Genomic DNA, 15,646 nt, shown 5'->3' with positions numbered 1-15,646 from the left:
AGGTTTAGTGTGCTGTGGGCATTTTTAGCCTATGATCTAGCAGGATTTTTAACCTTCAGGTGACTATTCTGTAATTTTTAGGGGCAGAGGAATGTTTTTATTTTATCACTGACCTATTACTAAGTCCCTCCCGTCCACCAGGCCTGCTGACACTAGCTCCTGGGACACGCCGTCTGCTGTGTCTGAGAAAGTCAGGGCATAAGAGACCAATTGTGACAAGTGGACAAAAACAGTGTCTTCATAAAAACAAACACATATTTAAAGATTGCAACTGTGGATACATAAATTCCAATACACTCCTGATGCTCTTGTCAAAACAGCTGGTTCCTCTTATTGTTTAGGTAAAAAGTAAATTGAGGACTGCACTCTGAGTGAGTGTGGTTGGCCGCTGTGATGGAAAGCCGACACACTAGAACAAGTTTCACAAAACACGAGGTATAAATTCATCTGTTTCTCTTACTGATTACCCAAAATGTGACATTCGCAGCCAAGAACTCTTAACCTCAGGGCATATTTTAAACGACTTGGTTATACCAAAAAAAAAACAGAGGTTGGGTTTTATTTGAGATTGTCTTAAAAAAATAAGAGACTCCACTTACCTCTCCCTGGCATAAATTCAAAGCGGATGTCATTTAGCTCCTTCTTCGAATTTCTGAAGAGATGAAAGAGAGAGAGACTAGATCAGAGGAGTTAAGTTTATCGTTGGATGGCCGGCAAAATGCATGAGACTTATTCCATTCAACTGAAACTGCAAGATACGATGCTCTAATATCTCCTTGTATTTTCTAATTCTGAAGGCAAAATCGCCTAGTTCACTTGTTCACAGACATATCCGTCACAGCTCATCTCTGCACAATGTAGTCTGTTTTTCCAATTGCTCGGTGCTACGTGCCATGTTTTGTTGCTCTGACTGGTTGTAGCTCTATTCATTCACAACCAGAGGCATTTTGGTCTGTGCCCCTTGATAACTGGAAATCTGAAAAGGACCAGTGTGGCGATGTCAGGCTACTGATTTTTATGTTGAAATAGGAAAACATACCTTAACCTTAATACCAAACTAATGGGAGCATTGACATCCCCTGAGACAGCTAGAGCCTGTCAAAACACAGATAAAGACAGTTGATTTGAGCAGAACAAAAGATAAAGGAGAAGAGGGAGGGAGTCACATCATAAAAATCAGTGGTTAACAGATGATCGAAAAATTTGAAGTCTTGAAAAAGAAAATATGTTGAAAGAAATGACTGACCTGTGTGGGAACAGCAGCAGGTACACCTGGCGTGGGAGACGCAGCCTGGGCAGTGGATTGAGTGTTGACTGGTGTGGGCTGCAGTGGAACCTGGCCTGCAGCCTGAGGTAGTTCTGCCTGACCTGCGGCCACCGGCTGGAGATGACTACTTAAAGGCTCAGAAGTCTGAAAACCCTGAAGGAGAAATTTCATCAAATCCTGCTCCTCCTTTCACATCGGTGGTCAAATGGGACAAACGACTCAAAAGGGGGAAAGTTCTTGAGTATTTAATATGACTTTCTTATGACTTTATCTGAAAATTTTATAACACTGCTCACAGCAGAGAGGCGTAGCTATAGAGACGTTGTCTGATACAACGGTGAAAGGAACCGATGTTATATTTACATGTTAAGACTTTCTGAACCAAGCAACGGTAAGCAGCTGACTGTTGTTTAGTTGCTTTAGAAAGTAAAATAATGAAGATTTTAAATGACTGCTTTCCATCAATTTTACCTAAAAGAAGAAACATATGTATCAAATCCTATTTTTCCATCACAACCAGTTGATTATACATTTACTACACTTAGGCTTAATGGGCAAGTAGGGCTGGGTGATGTGGCCAAAAAGGTTATCACAGTAAAAAATCTAATATCATTAAATATCGATAATTATCAAGATAAATGTGAAATCATTGATTCTATCAAGTTTAAAGGCTTTTTTTGCTCCAGAGTGAAAGTTAAAGACAAACAGTATTGTTACAGAGGAAAATTTTATCGCAATAATTTTCATTATTTTTTTTTTGCCCAGCCCATGTGCAAGTAAATACAAACAAGTATTAGCAAGTATTTGTTTTTACCTGCCTACCTGAGATGAACAATTGATACACATTAAATCTAAACATGGGCTGCATTTCGTATCACAGGCTTGCAGTGGCAGTGAAAGGCTGGTTTTATCATCAACAACAGTATCCACTACATATTCATTACACACGTAAACAAAAGTTAAACTTTAGTTGGACTCAAGGTCCAGTTCCTAGATGAAGATTAGTTAGACTTTGTAGGTTATACAGTGCCGTACTGTTGACAATTTCTAAATTAGATCAAATAGATTTGTTGTGCAAGAGTCTGACATATGTACACATCCGTGATCCCGGTGCACAAAGTGCTTTTGTAGTGCATAGCAACTAAAGCACTGCGGCGGTGAAGAAAGAACTTTTAAAACTCACCTCTGAATTCTGCGATCCCTCCTTCACTCTTGGTGACTGTTAAATAACAGACAGCGGAAGATAACACTTAGAGAAGGCCATCGCTTCGGTGGCTTTAACAAAGCAAAAAAACAGCACGCATGGATGCAAAGAACACAGAAAGCATGAGAGGGAAACGGATTAAAAAACAGCTCACTCGTTTACTTTCCTCGTTTATCGGTCTGCTTAGTTCATCATTATCTCCTCTAAGGGGAATACAGTGATATTATACTAAATAATGCTTCAACTACACTTCACTAAGTGGTGCTGATATGGTTGGGCCATATGACAGCATTACTGGGATAAAGTTTTGTATTTCACACTTGCTTTGGCAATGTGAACGCCAATAAAGCCCCTTTTAATTGAACTTTATTAACAGAAATGTGTCAACCAGTAGATATTTTGCAATTTAGTGTCTGGCGCGGTAGCAATCCTCTGGCTCTATGAGGTGATTTCAAGAAATACTGCAAATCAATTCAGGCCTGATTTATGCATCAGTGTGATAAAGTAACATGATTTGTTAAAGTATTTACTTCAGAAAACATCCATTTTTGTCTGATAACTCAATCTATAAACTCATTCTTAGTTTAATTTCCAGAAAATGTACCACGTCACTACATATATCGTGAAATAAAATCACATTCACAGTGATGTTAGACATGTAGCTCATCTCTAGGTGCTGGTAACTGAGTTGTAAACGAGTGAAACTACATATTCTACGATTGCAAGTTTTTGTTTTTAGATTTGAAAAGCAGAGAAGCGGCATAAGTGAAAACAAAATCAGGAGAAAGTTACACTGTTATATGGTCAAACTGTTTGTGTGCAAAAAAACCCCCACAAAGTTTAAACCGACTCCAAGGAGCGCAGAGTCAGACAGAAGCCTTGCAGGCCCAAATGAAGACAAACTGACTGAGAGGACGTGATGTGGCGCCTGGCTGATGTCAGAAATCATATCAGCTCAGGAATCTCCTGTCTGATTCAGACAAAGCGACTGCGTGTTCAGGCCGTTACTGAGGAGACTGTACTAATCTTTAAAGCACACAGACACACAGGTAGTCAGCCAGGCTCCGCTGTCTAATAATATGTATCTTTTTCTGGGCAGATGAGTAATCATTTCATGTTGGCATTAAAAAAACATGAGAGTCAGCTCGTGGGAGTTTTGAGATGACATCCAGTAGAGCTGGTGTAAGAATTTAAAGCTCAGTTTGCCAACAAGTAGCCAGTCAAGTAGCATCAAAGCGGCAGAGATATTGTAAAATTTTAATCTTTCCTTGATGGTCATTAGTGCTCAAATTGAAGATCACTTACAGGGTTGTTAAGTAATTTTTGTCCTTGAATTGATTAAATGTGATTTGGTCAGTATAAATAAAGAGTGATTTAGAAAGAGAAATGGAAATACAGATGGCTTCCAGGAAAGTTAACTCTCACTTCTATGATTAAATAATGCTCTCTCAGAGCAAACTGTTGATGCTTATCTATTATACTTTTACCAAAAAGCGGTATCTACCAATTTTAAATTCTCTAAAATTTAAGAAATACATTTTGCAGAATGTGGACACAAACTCCTTTACAAACTCTGCCATATTTCAGTAAAAACCACTCACGCCCTTCCTATGAGACACAAACCATCTCACTTTAAAGAGGCGCTGACTAACAGGTCCTGACACGGTTAACTTGAAGGTCAGATTTGACTCGCTTGTGGTCTACAGCATGCACAAATTTGTGCTTACCTTTCCTTTCAACAAACCAATTGTGTGACATAGCCTGGTAATTACTAGTTGTCTTCTGACAGATTAGTGTAAAGTTATACAATGCCGGAACAAAGTTGCTACTATCTGGAGGATAAGAGCTTATCTGTGTACAGATTTACTGATAACCTGGTTAATCATAACTGTAAAGATAAACTACAGCCCTCTCTCTAACAACAACAACAACAACAGTTATCTGCCCTTTTCTCCCCCTTCTCGTCTTTCTTCAAGGTCTTTCCTGCCCTTTCTAGCAGTCACATGCTCTCTAGCTAACACGTGCAGAGAGAGTCCTTCCTTGTTAGGGGAATGCCATCTGTATTGTAGGGGCAAGAGAACAACCCTGGACGCAGGCAGCTCGAGTGGGTAGGAGAAGCGCACTTGTCGCCTGGTGGCGCCAACAGGCTTCCCCTGCTGCTCCTTGGCCGTCAGACAGAACATACACACATAAGGGAGACTCAGTGGAGAGACAACGCACAAACATGCTACTGCACAGACATGAGAATGACAATTTCAACATAAAACAGCGATTAAAAAGACAAGACATATGGAGTATAACAGTGTTCCATGTGTGCGTGTGAAGGGGAACAACGGGTTTGCAGGTCCATCTCACCCTTAAGGCCGCGACGGCTGCTTTGCCCTCTTCGCTTTCTTCATCCAGCTCATCGTCACTCCATTCCCATTCACCATCCTCCGTTTTATGCAGCCGACCGCTGGAGCCTGGCACTCGGCGCACCTGTCAACGCATACGCACACACAGCTGAGCTTGTCTTCTTAGCGATAAAGCTAGAAAGTATAGATTTACAACTTTGCCGTATCTTACCCTTTTCGACCTCTCCGTTATTGTGGGCGCCCTCTGAAGTAACCTTTCATGTAAATACTCGTGGGTCTGTGATAAGAGGAAAGAAAAGAACGGTTGTCACTTCAAAATCATCTATATCTGTTTGTTCTGTTACCTGACATTACCTGAGCATTGAACTGCGACCCATAATGTGGGTTAAAAAAAACTGACTAAGACTCTTCGCTCCGCTGGCTTCCTGTCAAATTTAGGATCTTAAAGCCTAACACAACTTTTCACAGCCATATTCTGATTCAGTGAGTCGCTGACCCCCCCTGTACAGGTCCACTAGGCCTCTCAGGTCATCAAAACAAGCGTCCTGGTTGTGCAAGACTTGTGGTGAGCAAGCTTTTGCTGTGATGGCTCCCAGGTTATGGAATTCCTCTGTTTTAAATCTCATCTCAAGACCTATGTACTCTTAAGGGGCATTTTATTAGGGCTTCTTTTAACCATTCCTGCTCATCTTTAATTTAAATATTTATTCAAATGCTTCTTAAACCAAACATTCCTACTGTAAGTGCGATTTTTTTTCTTCAAATGGTAGGGATTAAAATTTCAAATGTTTTATTATTGAAAGACAAACTCCTGCTCCCTAAAAAAACAACACAACAGCAAATCATTAATCATATTCTTGCTTGATAGCCATTTAAATCTCTCCAGCAGGCTGACACAGGCCATTTACACAAGTCATGTATCTGTTCTAAATCAATGACAAAGCCTGCCCTCTGCCGACCAGGGTCATGTCCAACAAACCAACCAGGTTGTTTTCTGACTTGCTGAGCCAGCGCTCTAGTTGTTGTAGTTGCTAGGGTACGGTGAGCCAGAGGCGGGAGTTAGACTGCTTATCCCTCCTTTTGTTAGAAACAGCTCTGCGTGGTCAATAATGAGAGGAATGCTGCAACGGCCCTTAGGTTGGGTCAGTCACACATGTTGAGCCAAGTGAGAAGCAGCCTGACTCACGCAAACACCTCAGGGAGAGAGACGTTATTGGTTTATTTTCATCTCTTGATGCACTACAATCGACTCTTTTTCTACATTGAACTGCCTTCATTTCAAAAATTCTAGAGCCCAATCAATTAATAACAGGCTAAACTAAGGCCATTGAGCTCCAATCACTTCTGCAGGCTCAGACTTTTACTCATCAACCAGCTCAACAGGTGCCTGAAACAGGGACGACGCTGACTCTTTGTGTAACTGATTCCCTCTCAGGCCCAGAGGGTGCTCGAGCACCTACCTTTGCTTTCTGAAAGAATTTGTGCTTCAATAACTCCGAGGATGTTGGCCTGAAAAACAGCAGAATGACAATAAATAAGCTGTGTTCATTTGAGCTTTTCTATTCCCACTAATAAACTAATTCTGATAATAGAAAACCTGTTTGTTGCACAACATATGTTTAACACGTGCTCAGTAGCACTGACTGCACATAATCACATGCTTTACCACACAGAAGGCAAAAACATTGATGCCTTTGATTAAACATAACTGCTGGGAGCCACTGTAAAGCATCATGTGGTGTGTAAACGTATACATATTTTAAGGCTTTATGTAAAGGCAACACCTTTTCTCTGGGTCCTTTTGTAGACACAGGGAGATCATCTTCCTGAAGGATTTGCCATATTTCTTTACCATCTCCTTGTCTGTGATGGCGGTCTCCAGGCCTGGGGGGTCATTCTGCAGCGTCAGCATCAAGACCTGGAGACACCAAGAACACATTTAGTCCAACGTCCCTCAACTTGGCATTTGCTCTGTGTCGTTAACTAAACATTTCTAGGCAAGTCAGATCGCACCACAGCGTTCTCACCTTCATTGGTGGGTATTTGTGATAAGGGGCAGCCCCCGTGGCGAGCTCTATGGCTGTGATCCCGAAACTCCATATATCTGCTTTGAAATCGTAACCCCTCACCTGTGGAAGCAGATATTAAAACCATTTATCTTTGCTCATGGAAAAAATGGGTTCGCTCTCGGAGTAAACAGCAAAAAGACAGACAGTTCATAGGAAGGAAATGGGCTCATTTTCAGCATTTGAAGTCATATGTCATCTGCAAATTCAAGCACCAGAGTCATACTGTATGGTGCCGGAGTGCTTAGTCATTGTAGAGATGAGCTAAAGATAACCAACCTGCTCCATGACCTCTGGAGCCATCCAGCATGGCGTTCCCACAAACGTCTTGCGCACTTTATTTCGAGTGATGTCACCACCTGTGGCTAGGAAGGCACTGACGCCAAAGTCTGAAGGACGAGAAGAGAGAAGAAAACAAATTAGACAAACACACACAGAGGATCCAACGCAGCAAGTCAGTGTTATCATCAAGAAAGTTTGTTTTCCTCCACAGACTTAGCGGCCTGTGCATAAACACACTGAGATATTGGAACATGAACTGGCAGTCCAACAGGGGGTAAATGAGGTTACAGCACAACACGGCTACTTCTTCACACCTGATCTGGTAACAGGTGCTGAAAGGCCTCAAGGCCAAATACCTGCAATTTGCACTGAACCATCATCCCCGAGGAGAATGTTTCCAGCCTTGAGATCTCTGTGGAAGACAAGACAAGAATTTACAATGATAAATTTACTTCTCACACAGAGTTGTTAAAGATGATTGCAGTAGCTCAGGGAGATCAAACAGTGGACAGGAACAAAGACATTTAGGGTCCAATTTTAATGATCTAAGCGCACGGCGTGAAGTGCACGGCACAGTTGCGTTTGGGGCGTCTCCAACTCCAATTTTGCTTGTTTAACGGCAGAAAAAATTGTCAGTGTGCCAGCACATGATTCAAAAGTGTTGTACTTAGTCTGCGAATTAGTTATGGGTGTGTATTGGGCGTAACATGCAATACATATAAATAAATAATGCATTTTCCCTTTAAAAGTCAGGTGCACTTGTACCTTGGAGCATTGCTATTATAATGGAAGAACAGCAGGAACCATCAATTGATTGATTGAATTGCATTCAATGGGTGGGGGGTGCTGATCATGATGCCTAATGTTACTCTGCAGCTCTGTGGATTATGAGTGAAGTGTCTGAACTCATGTCTGTTAAGAGACAAACAAATGCGGTCTCCTCTTTAAAACATCTGGATGCTCACTGCGCTGCATTTCAATGCGTTTTTGTTTTTTGTGTTTTATTGCTGTATGAGTGTTTTCTTAAACAATTTACTTTCATAATTAGAGAGCCTGCTGTCAGTCATTTTAAACATTTCCACGTGCGCATTAAAGTTACCGCAAATATCATGGGGCCTTTAAGCAGCAAAACAAAAAAACTTTAGTTATAAACATTTATTCATTTAGCTGACGCTTTTATCCAAAGCAACTTACAACTGCTATATATGTCAGAGGTCGCACGCCTCTGGAGCAACGACGGGTTAAGTGTCAGGGACACATTGGTGTCTCACAGTGGATTCGAACCCAGGTCTCTCACACCAAAGGCATATGTCTTAGCCACTGCGTTATCACCCCTTCTAAACATAAACATGACAGAGGAAACTCTCCAGAGGACACAGATTTCAACTTTTAGCTTCTGAAATAATTTAGAAGGAGCTCAGGGTTAATCAGAAGGACAGCTGCTTTACTCCAAACAGTTTCACTGTATGAACCTGGACTGTGTTTGAGACAGTTTAGATGTGTAGAACAACAAAGAACATGAATTAACATTAGATCCTGACCGATCCGGTCAGCGTGTTGGGAGATTTTAATAATCAATGAAGTTACGCTGCTGTACTTAGTGCGTAAATGTGCTCAGTGTCTCTCTTACCATCAGAGTAATGCGCCCCGAAATTAACAAAAAAATTTGAAATAATGCGCCGTTGACATCAGACCTGTTTTTGTCAATGGTGCAATCACTTTCTGCTGCCTCAAGATTGCAATGCGCCAACAATTTGTATGACCATACCTTATTTTAAAACCAACACTCCCATTAGTGCACAGATGGGTGCAATTGCATTTGCTATTTAAACAACGTGGGTGCTTGGCGTGATAATGACAACTGCTTCGGCTGAAAACTAGCAATGACACTTGCGCTGTGTTAGTTTATGTTTATTGAAACATCCTCTAGTTCCACCAAGTAGAATTATGTTGCCAACTGAGTGCAAGCTTAGGATCTCTTCTTTACTCGATTTCTTACTGATAACTTGTTGTTTCTTGGTACAAGAAACAGGCGTCAAAGCTTTCACCGTTCTACCACTCTGGGTTCCTTTTTAATTTATACTTTATTCACCACACAAAGTCTGTAGTTAATTTGTTCATCTGTGTTCAGCCTCCCCTTGTGGTGATAAGAGGATTCAGCAGGGACAGCTGTCTGGCTGCCGGTCTGCCACACAGAATGAACGCTGTTGCCTCGCCACCCAGACAGAGTTGTCATAGCAACAGACTATGGGTCAAGTGAGAGGCGAGGAGAGAAAAGGTAAGGATGGCAACAAGGTCACTGAGGACAACAGTCACGCTGTCCATGCTGTCAGAAGGTGAATGTACATTTAAAAGAGAATAATGGGAGAAAGACTTTGATGGGACAAAGAACACCAAAGTGGTCCAACCCCAGATCACTGCCAGCCATTACACCACCTTCAGCATGTTGCACCACCCAAATACAAGCCTGCTTCTAACAGATTTCATTTGCTCAAATTACCCTGTGACAGATCTTTAAACTGCACTGACAGGCAGGCAAATGATGCGGTCTCAACAGCTGAGCAGTTCACCCTGCTGCCAGATGGGGGCACTGGAGTAAAAAACTTGCAGCTTTAGCTGAGAGACAAATGCTGTTGGATCATTCCAGCAACCAAGTTGGTCTCAATGAAGGTAAAAATAGACTGGTGGACTGGAGTTCTGGCTTGGAGATGAGACATGACACAGCTTCCAAGAAACAAAGGCTCACTGTACCACTTTATTGGGGATATAATTAAATCCATATAGCCTATAAACACATGCCAAGTCCACCAGATCCATGGGGATGGGGGGCACATTCTGCAGAGACAAGACAAAGAATACTGCTTATGGATGCTTACGACTTCAAGTGAATGCTCAAACTTTATCTGTATCACTAAAAACACCTTTGTTCCTGCACTCTTCCTGAAGCCTCTCCTGCAGCTACAAGCTAGAAGTACCATCTTTACGAGCAAACGCACTCAAGACAAACAGTGCGCTGAGGGGACTCAAGTGTCTGCAGGTCACAGTTCAGATCTTTGTTTAAACACTGCTGAATACCTGAGTGTTCTCGAGGGCGCAGAGGACTCTTCTGCTGAGAGCGCTCCAGTAAAACACCACGCAGACAACAGATCTCATAGCGACGGGGGCAGGGAGTGGCAAACAGGGAGCCGCAGAGGGAGGAATGCAGCATGTGTGAAATATTAGGACCACTGGTTGAAAGAAATGATAGGGATTCCCCCTGTGGGATAATAAAACTATCAAGAAGCAGACTGGGATACCACACGGGGCAGGGTATTAGATGACTGTATAGAAGTCTTCTCTAAAGTGTATTCGGTAATCAGCTCAGGCAAAATGAGCCGTCTATGGACAACATGTGGCAAAACTCTGCTGTGCATTTGTGTCTAGAAGAGTTCAATTATGTAACTGTCACACTCGGGATGCTGTAGAGGAAGGGAAAGGGTGGATGAAAGCGGACATGACAGCCTTTGCTGAAAAACCGCCGTCAGAAATGTTTGCAGCCAAACAGACGTCTGTCCTCCGCGGCTCTCTGGCTCGTCCCACTGTCACTTTGCTGCCCTGACATAACCGCTAGTGTGTAGTGTGCTTAATCGAGAACACGTTCATCCTCCACCTTGGGTACACATACATGGGGGGATTTATGTCTAGTCACTTGAGATGGATCTTTTTAGGGATTAGAGGGGAGGTGCAGAGTGGACCACCTGAGACCGAAAGGCAAGTCTGGGAGCATCCCAAAATACTTTTCCTCGTTTACACAACCACTGTCCCTCTCTCGGTGGGTGTTCAAGGCTTCAGATTCAGGGTTTAGCCTGGGCTAACAATGCACTGTATTTTATGGACCTATTATGGTTTTAGTCCAGTGCAAATTACTAATCACAAAACCTGCTAACTTATTGGACATTTGTCCAAGGAAAAAAAGGACTAGCTGTTAAATGATGAAGTCGGGATCACTAAAGTAATTTTAGTTCATTCTGGGGAAGGACATGACATGTCTGCACCAATTTCAATGGCAGTCCACCCAATAGTTGTTGAAACATTTCCAAAGCAGTGGACTGACCATTAGCGTCGCTAACAATCAAATTCAAGACTTGAAAGAATCAAGTCATCAGAAGACATTCTGTTAAATTAATAAATCAGTGAGTGACTTTGAGGCTTTTTGTTTCACATACTTTGTCAAGATGACTTTTATGTGAATGAATGAATAAAGTTGAATAAAGTCATTTCATTACTCACCGTCTACATGAGAAACAACATGAATAATATTTTAAAGGTGGGATTTCAATTTAATATGCTCCACAAACCCATGAAGCTGCATCATTTACAAAGACTGATCAAGGCCGCCTGATTGTAACCCCCCCGCCCTCCCCCGTACTCATTCAAGAACCATGGAGGCTACGGTTCACTGCAGCAGATTGTAATGCTCTGAGAAAAAGGCTGCAGAGTGCAGATAGTCATTAACATTCACAGGAGAGGAAGAAGAGGAGGAGGAGGAGGGAGGAAGTGGTGGTAACACAATGCACCATGTAAGTTCAAAGAAACACTGTAACGGAGAGGAAAGAAAGACAACCAGCAGTTAAAACCCTACTAGTCATCCAGCCATGTGTTACAATAGTGGGTGAGACAGAAGAACAACAGGCGTACGATGCTTATTTCTATTTTGTAACCAAATAAATAAAAATATTGACAAATAAACAAAATGTGCGTGGTCTCTCATATTTATGGCCTACTGAAATGATAACCAGGCAGCACGTAGCCAGGTGGGAGCAGCCACAGTATGAAACTGTCAAGAAGATTTATCTTTCTCATCTGGCAGCCTTCGCCCCTTGCAGCTCCATCGGATCACGTCCAGTGACATCACATCCTGGTGCCAAGCTTACAGTGGCCTTAACAGGGCTATAAAAGAGGGTTTATGAGACGCCATGTGGGTCCCCTATGGTGATAAACCTCCCCCTTTTAACCATGCCCTTTAAGACCATAAAAATATCTTCCCTTTAGCTTTGCTATTTTGATTGCTTTGTCATGATATTGCTGAGTTTCATTCTCATCTTTTTTCCAAATAAATGTTTATGACTTACTGTGTCAATTTCCCTTTAATCCACAACAAGAGACTCTCTGCTCCCAGAGGTAGCGCAGCTACAGCCATTACCTGATCATTACTGAACCACATACCGAGTAATTAGCCCTCAGCAGACGAGAGGTTTCAGAGAGATGAGTAAGGAAAAGCTCTCTCCACAACAGTAAGATCTCTGCGCACAGATTCAAGATTCAAGATTCATCTGACAAAATCTAGATGTGGTATTCTTGTCTTTGCCATGTGAACAATGTCTACCTGCTGCTCAAGTTAGAGGACAGGTGTCACCTTTGAATTGCTGACTCCCCGAGCTGCTGTGAACTTGGAGGCGGAGCAATTCGCTGTCTCGTGGTAAATGTCTCAACGTTCGAGGCTACAGCTCTGGCCGCAGGGCTCTAATTGCTTTTCTGCCGTCCTGGGCTGGATGGAACAAAACACGTGACACTATCTCTCCTCCTCGTCATACCTCACCCCTTTGACTGTGTCCATCGCCCCTGCCCTGAGGCTCCAAGCTCATATGATCCAGCTTATACAGGAGGAACACGCACGCACGGACATATGAGCACGTTTACATCAGCAGACACCGATAGCCACCCATGTTTTTCAGTGCTGGGGGATTACTTCACATTTACTTTTTCACAAGTCACACCTCAGAGCACGGGGTACACAGAGGTGATGAATCTATTAATGATTCCCCTAATGTCTCCTTGGACAGGGCACAGAGATGAAGGCAGGTTTTGCTCCGAAAAAACAGTTCCCTCTCTCTGGCAATGGCCGGTAACCCTGTCACATTATGCTGAAAGTGGATGCTTCAAAGCAGTAGCATGAGGTATACGTAAGATTAATTATCTTAATTGAAGGCAAAATATACTTGTTTTTTGTCTGACAAGATATTTCTTCTTACCAGGCGGCTTTTATGTTAGAGAATTTCACTTGTTTCAAGTTTTTTTGTCCTTAAGTAACAAGTGAAATATTCTTGTTCTGTTGGCAGATAATGTTGCTTATTTTAAGTAATATTTCCTCCATTTTATTGCTTTTTTCTTGTTTTTGAGAGCTCAGATTTTGCAGTGTACCGCATTGGATTTTCCTTTTAATTAACACATTTAAATAGCGTTCACGCTAATTCCTTACATCTCTCCCTATACTCCTTATAGGATACAGCAGTTTTCTAACATGCAGGTAAATGAGATGATGCTTTACCTACACGGCTGAACCTCATCCAAGCCCATGGTCAGTCTTCGATCAAGTCTCTCTCTTTCTCTCTCTCTCATATTGGCGTGCTGCTCTAAAAGCTGCCAGGCACTTAACCAAGCCGAAAAGCAGTGCATTATTTACACATGCGGCCTGTCCAGGGCTATATGTGTGCCGGCGGGAGAGAAGAGGAGACGTATGAAAAAGTGAGTAATGAATATTAAAAACAAAAGAGACGCAATGACTTCTACAGTCGGTGTCTCGGCTGGGTTCATTCTAACAAGTTAAGTGCGGGGGATTTAGCTGGATCTTGAACTGACTTAGGAAGAGAGCTTTCATGACACTTTCCCTGTGGCATGCAAATCTGCCATTGACCCATTCCACTAATGCATATTCATACAGTAACTCTTAAAGATTATTATCAGCCCAAATGTGGTAGACTACTTAGAAATTTCTTGCGGCAGTTCTTAACTTGAAGTTGTTGCATTAAAAAAAACAAAACACTGAGGGCTTGTTTCATGTGTCCAAATTTAAATTCAGTAGTAAAGACAGAAAGTGAAAAAGTGCATTTTTTCCCCCATTCATAACCATTCTCTACTGGTAAGCCGTAAACACATCATAAATGCGTCTTCTTCTGGGACACTTGTTGAGGTCCCTTGGGGGATGTACACCTTTACCTCCCTGACCTTTAGTGGCGGTGTGAAATGCTATTTTACTTTAAACTTTATTTATTTATTATTTTTATCTCTTGTAATGCTTGCCTGTACTTTTTGCACTTTTTTAAACTGTAAACATTTTGCCTCTGCAATCGACACATATGTTTTCCTTGACATAAACGTTTGTAGGGTATGAAAGCAGGTAAACATGGAACTTCCTCGGTGTATGAATTGTGCTACACAAATACAGTTACATTGCTTTTCCTTAAATGCAAAGTTCAACATGCAAACACGTCCGTGCATTAAATTTTGCATTAAACCACACATTAAGATTGTGAATTTGTTTGCACAGGTTGTCATTTCACTCAGAGAAAAATGGAAAGAGTATGAAGGCAACACGTACCACACAATGAAAAGGGTCACAAAATGATACAATTAGTCTCTAATATACAAAAATAGACAGTTATGCAAATAAGTAATAAGCATTACGTATCCTGTATGTGAGTTACTGTGTAGTGCCAGTGTGGAGGGCCCTGAGTCTTGTTACCTGTGGATCTGTCCGTTCTTGTGTAGGTACTCCAGGCCCTCAAGCACATCTTTCAACACGGTGGCTATGCTGGGCTCGTCCAGGACGCCTGTCTTGTGTTCGCCTCGCGAGATGATATGCTTGATCACGTCCAGCACGGAGCCTGGATAATAACCACAGGACAGTGGTTGAAAAAAAAAAAAACAATTAATAGAACTTACAAAAAGGCATGCATCATTTGTTTAAAACTACATTTGCGATTGTCAACATCAATGTCAGAGAGAAATGAAAACTATCCAGTGGTCAGCCTCTTTGGCCAAGTGGCTCAGTAAATAAATTGCTTCTGGTCTTAACTGATGATCTATCTCTTGCATCAATGAGAAAGTCACTATATCATTTGTTAAGCCTCCTCTAAACAAAAACCTTTTTATGAAAACACATACTTCCTGGAGGATTGGCAGACATTCAGTCAAGATGATTCCTGTACAATCATATTGTTTGGATAAATTATACTGTGGGTCCACAAAGACCTTTATTCCAGTGGATTTTAATAAAGGAAAAAACAAATAATTTAGCTGTGTTAAGACAAAGTCCTTAAACCGTAAACACCACCACGGTCGTTTCATTTAGCCTTGGCAAAACAAACCAATGGTGGGAAGAGAGAAATCAGAACATTCATTACCATGCGTGCTTTAAAGGGTAAACCCATCCCTTAAGACTTTTTGTGCTAGCTATGATTTTAGAAAGTAAAGTCAGTATCAACAAACACAGGCGACTGTCAGTGACGAATCAGCAACAAGACTTTAAAGTATGGAGCTATTAGGAGCCATTTTTTGGGATTTGCTACACTGACCGACTTAGATTGACTATGTAGGCTCACAGGATTTTTTTGTTGGGAGGTTTTCAATTCAAATGCATTTCATTTGGACGTTGAGCTCAAAGCTGGCAATCAGAAAATGTGCCCAGTCAAAATCACCATGTCTACTGTCATTA

At 41.8% G+C, this 15,646-nt stretch overlaps 1 protein-coding gene across 2 annotated transcripts in view; it reads right to left on the bottom strand.

The window, feature by feature from the left end:
• oxsr1b (oxidative stress responsive kinase 1b) overlaps positions 1–15,646 on the bottom strand; it is a 42,683-nt gene that overhangs the window by 3,263 nt on the left and 23,774 nt on the right. For both annotated transcript variants that reach the window (XM_046068365.1, XM_046068355.1), the window contains exons 4-16: positions 14,675–14,816; positions 7,530–7,585; positions 7,171–7,280; positions 6,853–6,954; positions 6,610–6,743; positions 6,286–6,334; positions 5,037–5,102; positions 4,827–4,949; positions 2,451–2,486; positions 1,247–1,420; positions 1,040–1,095; positions 600–652; positions 114–182 (exon numbers count right to left, since the gene is read on the bottom strand). In XM_046068365.1, coding sequence (XP_045924321.1) covers positions 114–182; positions 600–652; positions 1,040–1,095; positions 1,247–1,420; positions 2,451–2,486; positions 4,827–4,949; positions 5,037–5,102; positions 6,286–6,334; positions 6,610–6,743; positions 6,853–6,954; positions 7,171–7,280; positions 7,530–7,585; positions 14,675–14,816 — 1,170 coding nt within the window. The remainder of the gene's footprint in view (positions 1–113; positions 183–599; positions 653–1,039; positions 1,096–1,246; positions 1,421–2,450; positions 2,487–4,826; positions 4,950–5,036; positions 5,103–6,285; positions 6,335–6,609; positions 6,744–6,852; positions 6,955–7,170; positions 7,281–7,529; positions 7,586–14,674; positions 14,817–15,646) is intronic.

The sequence above is a fragment of the Micropterus dolomieu genome, linkage group LG01 (genome assembly GCF_021292245.1).
Source record: "Micropterus dolomieu isolate WLL.071019.BEF.003 ecotype Adirondacks linkage group LG01, ASM2129224v1, whole genome shotgun sequence".
NCBI lineage: Eukaryota > Metazoa > Chordata > Actinopteri > Centrarchiformes > Centrarchidae > Micropterus > Micropterus dolomieu.
This window is presented reverse-complemented; position numbering and strand designations above follow the sequence as displayed.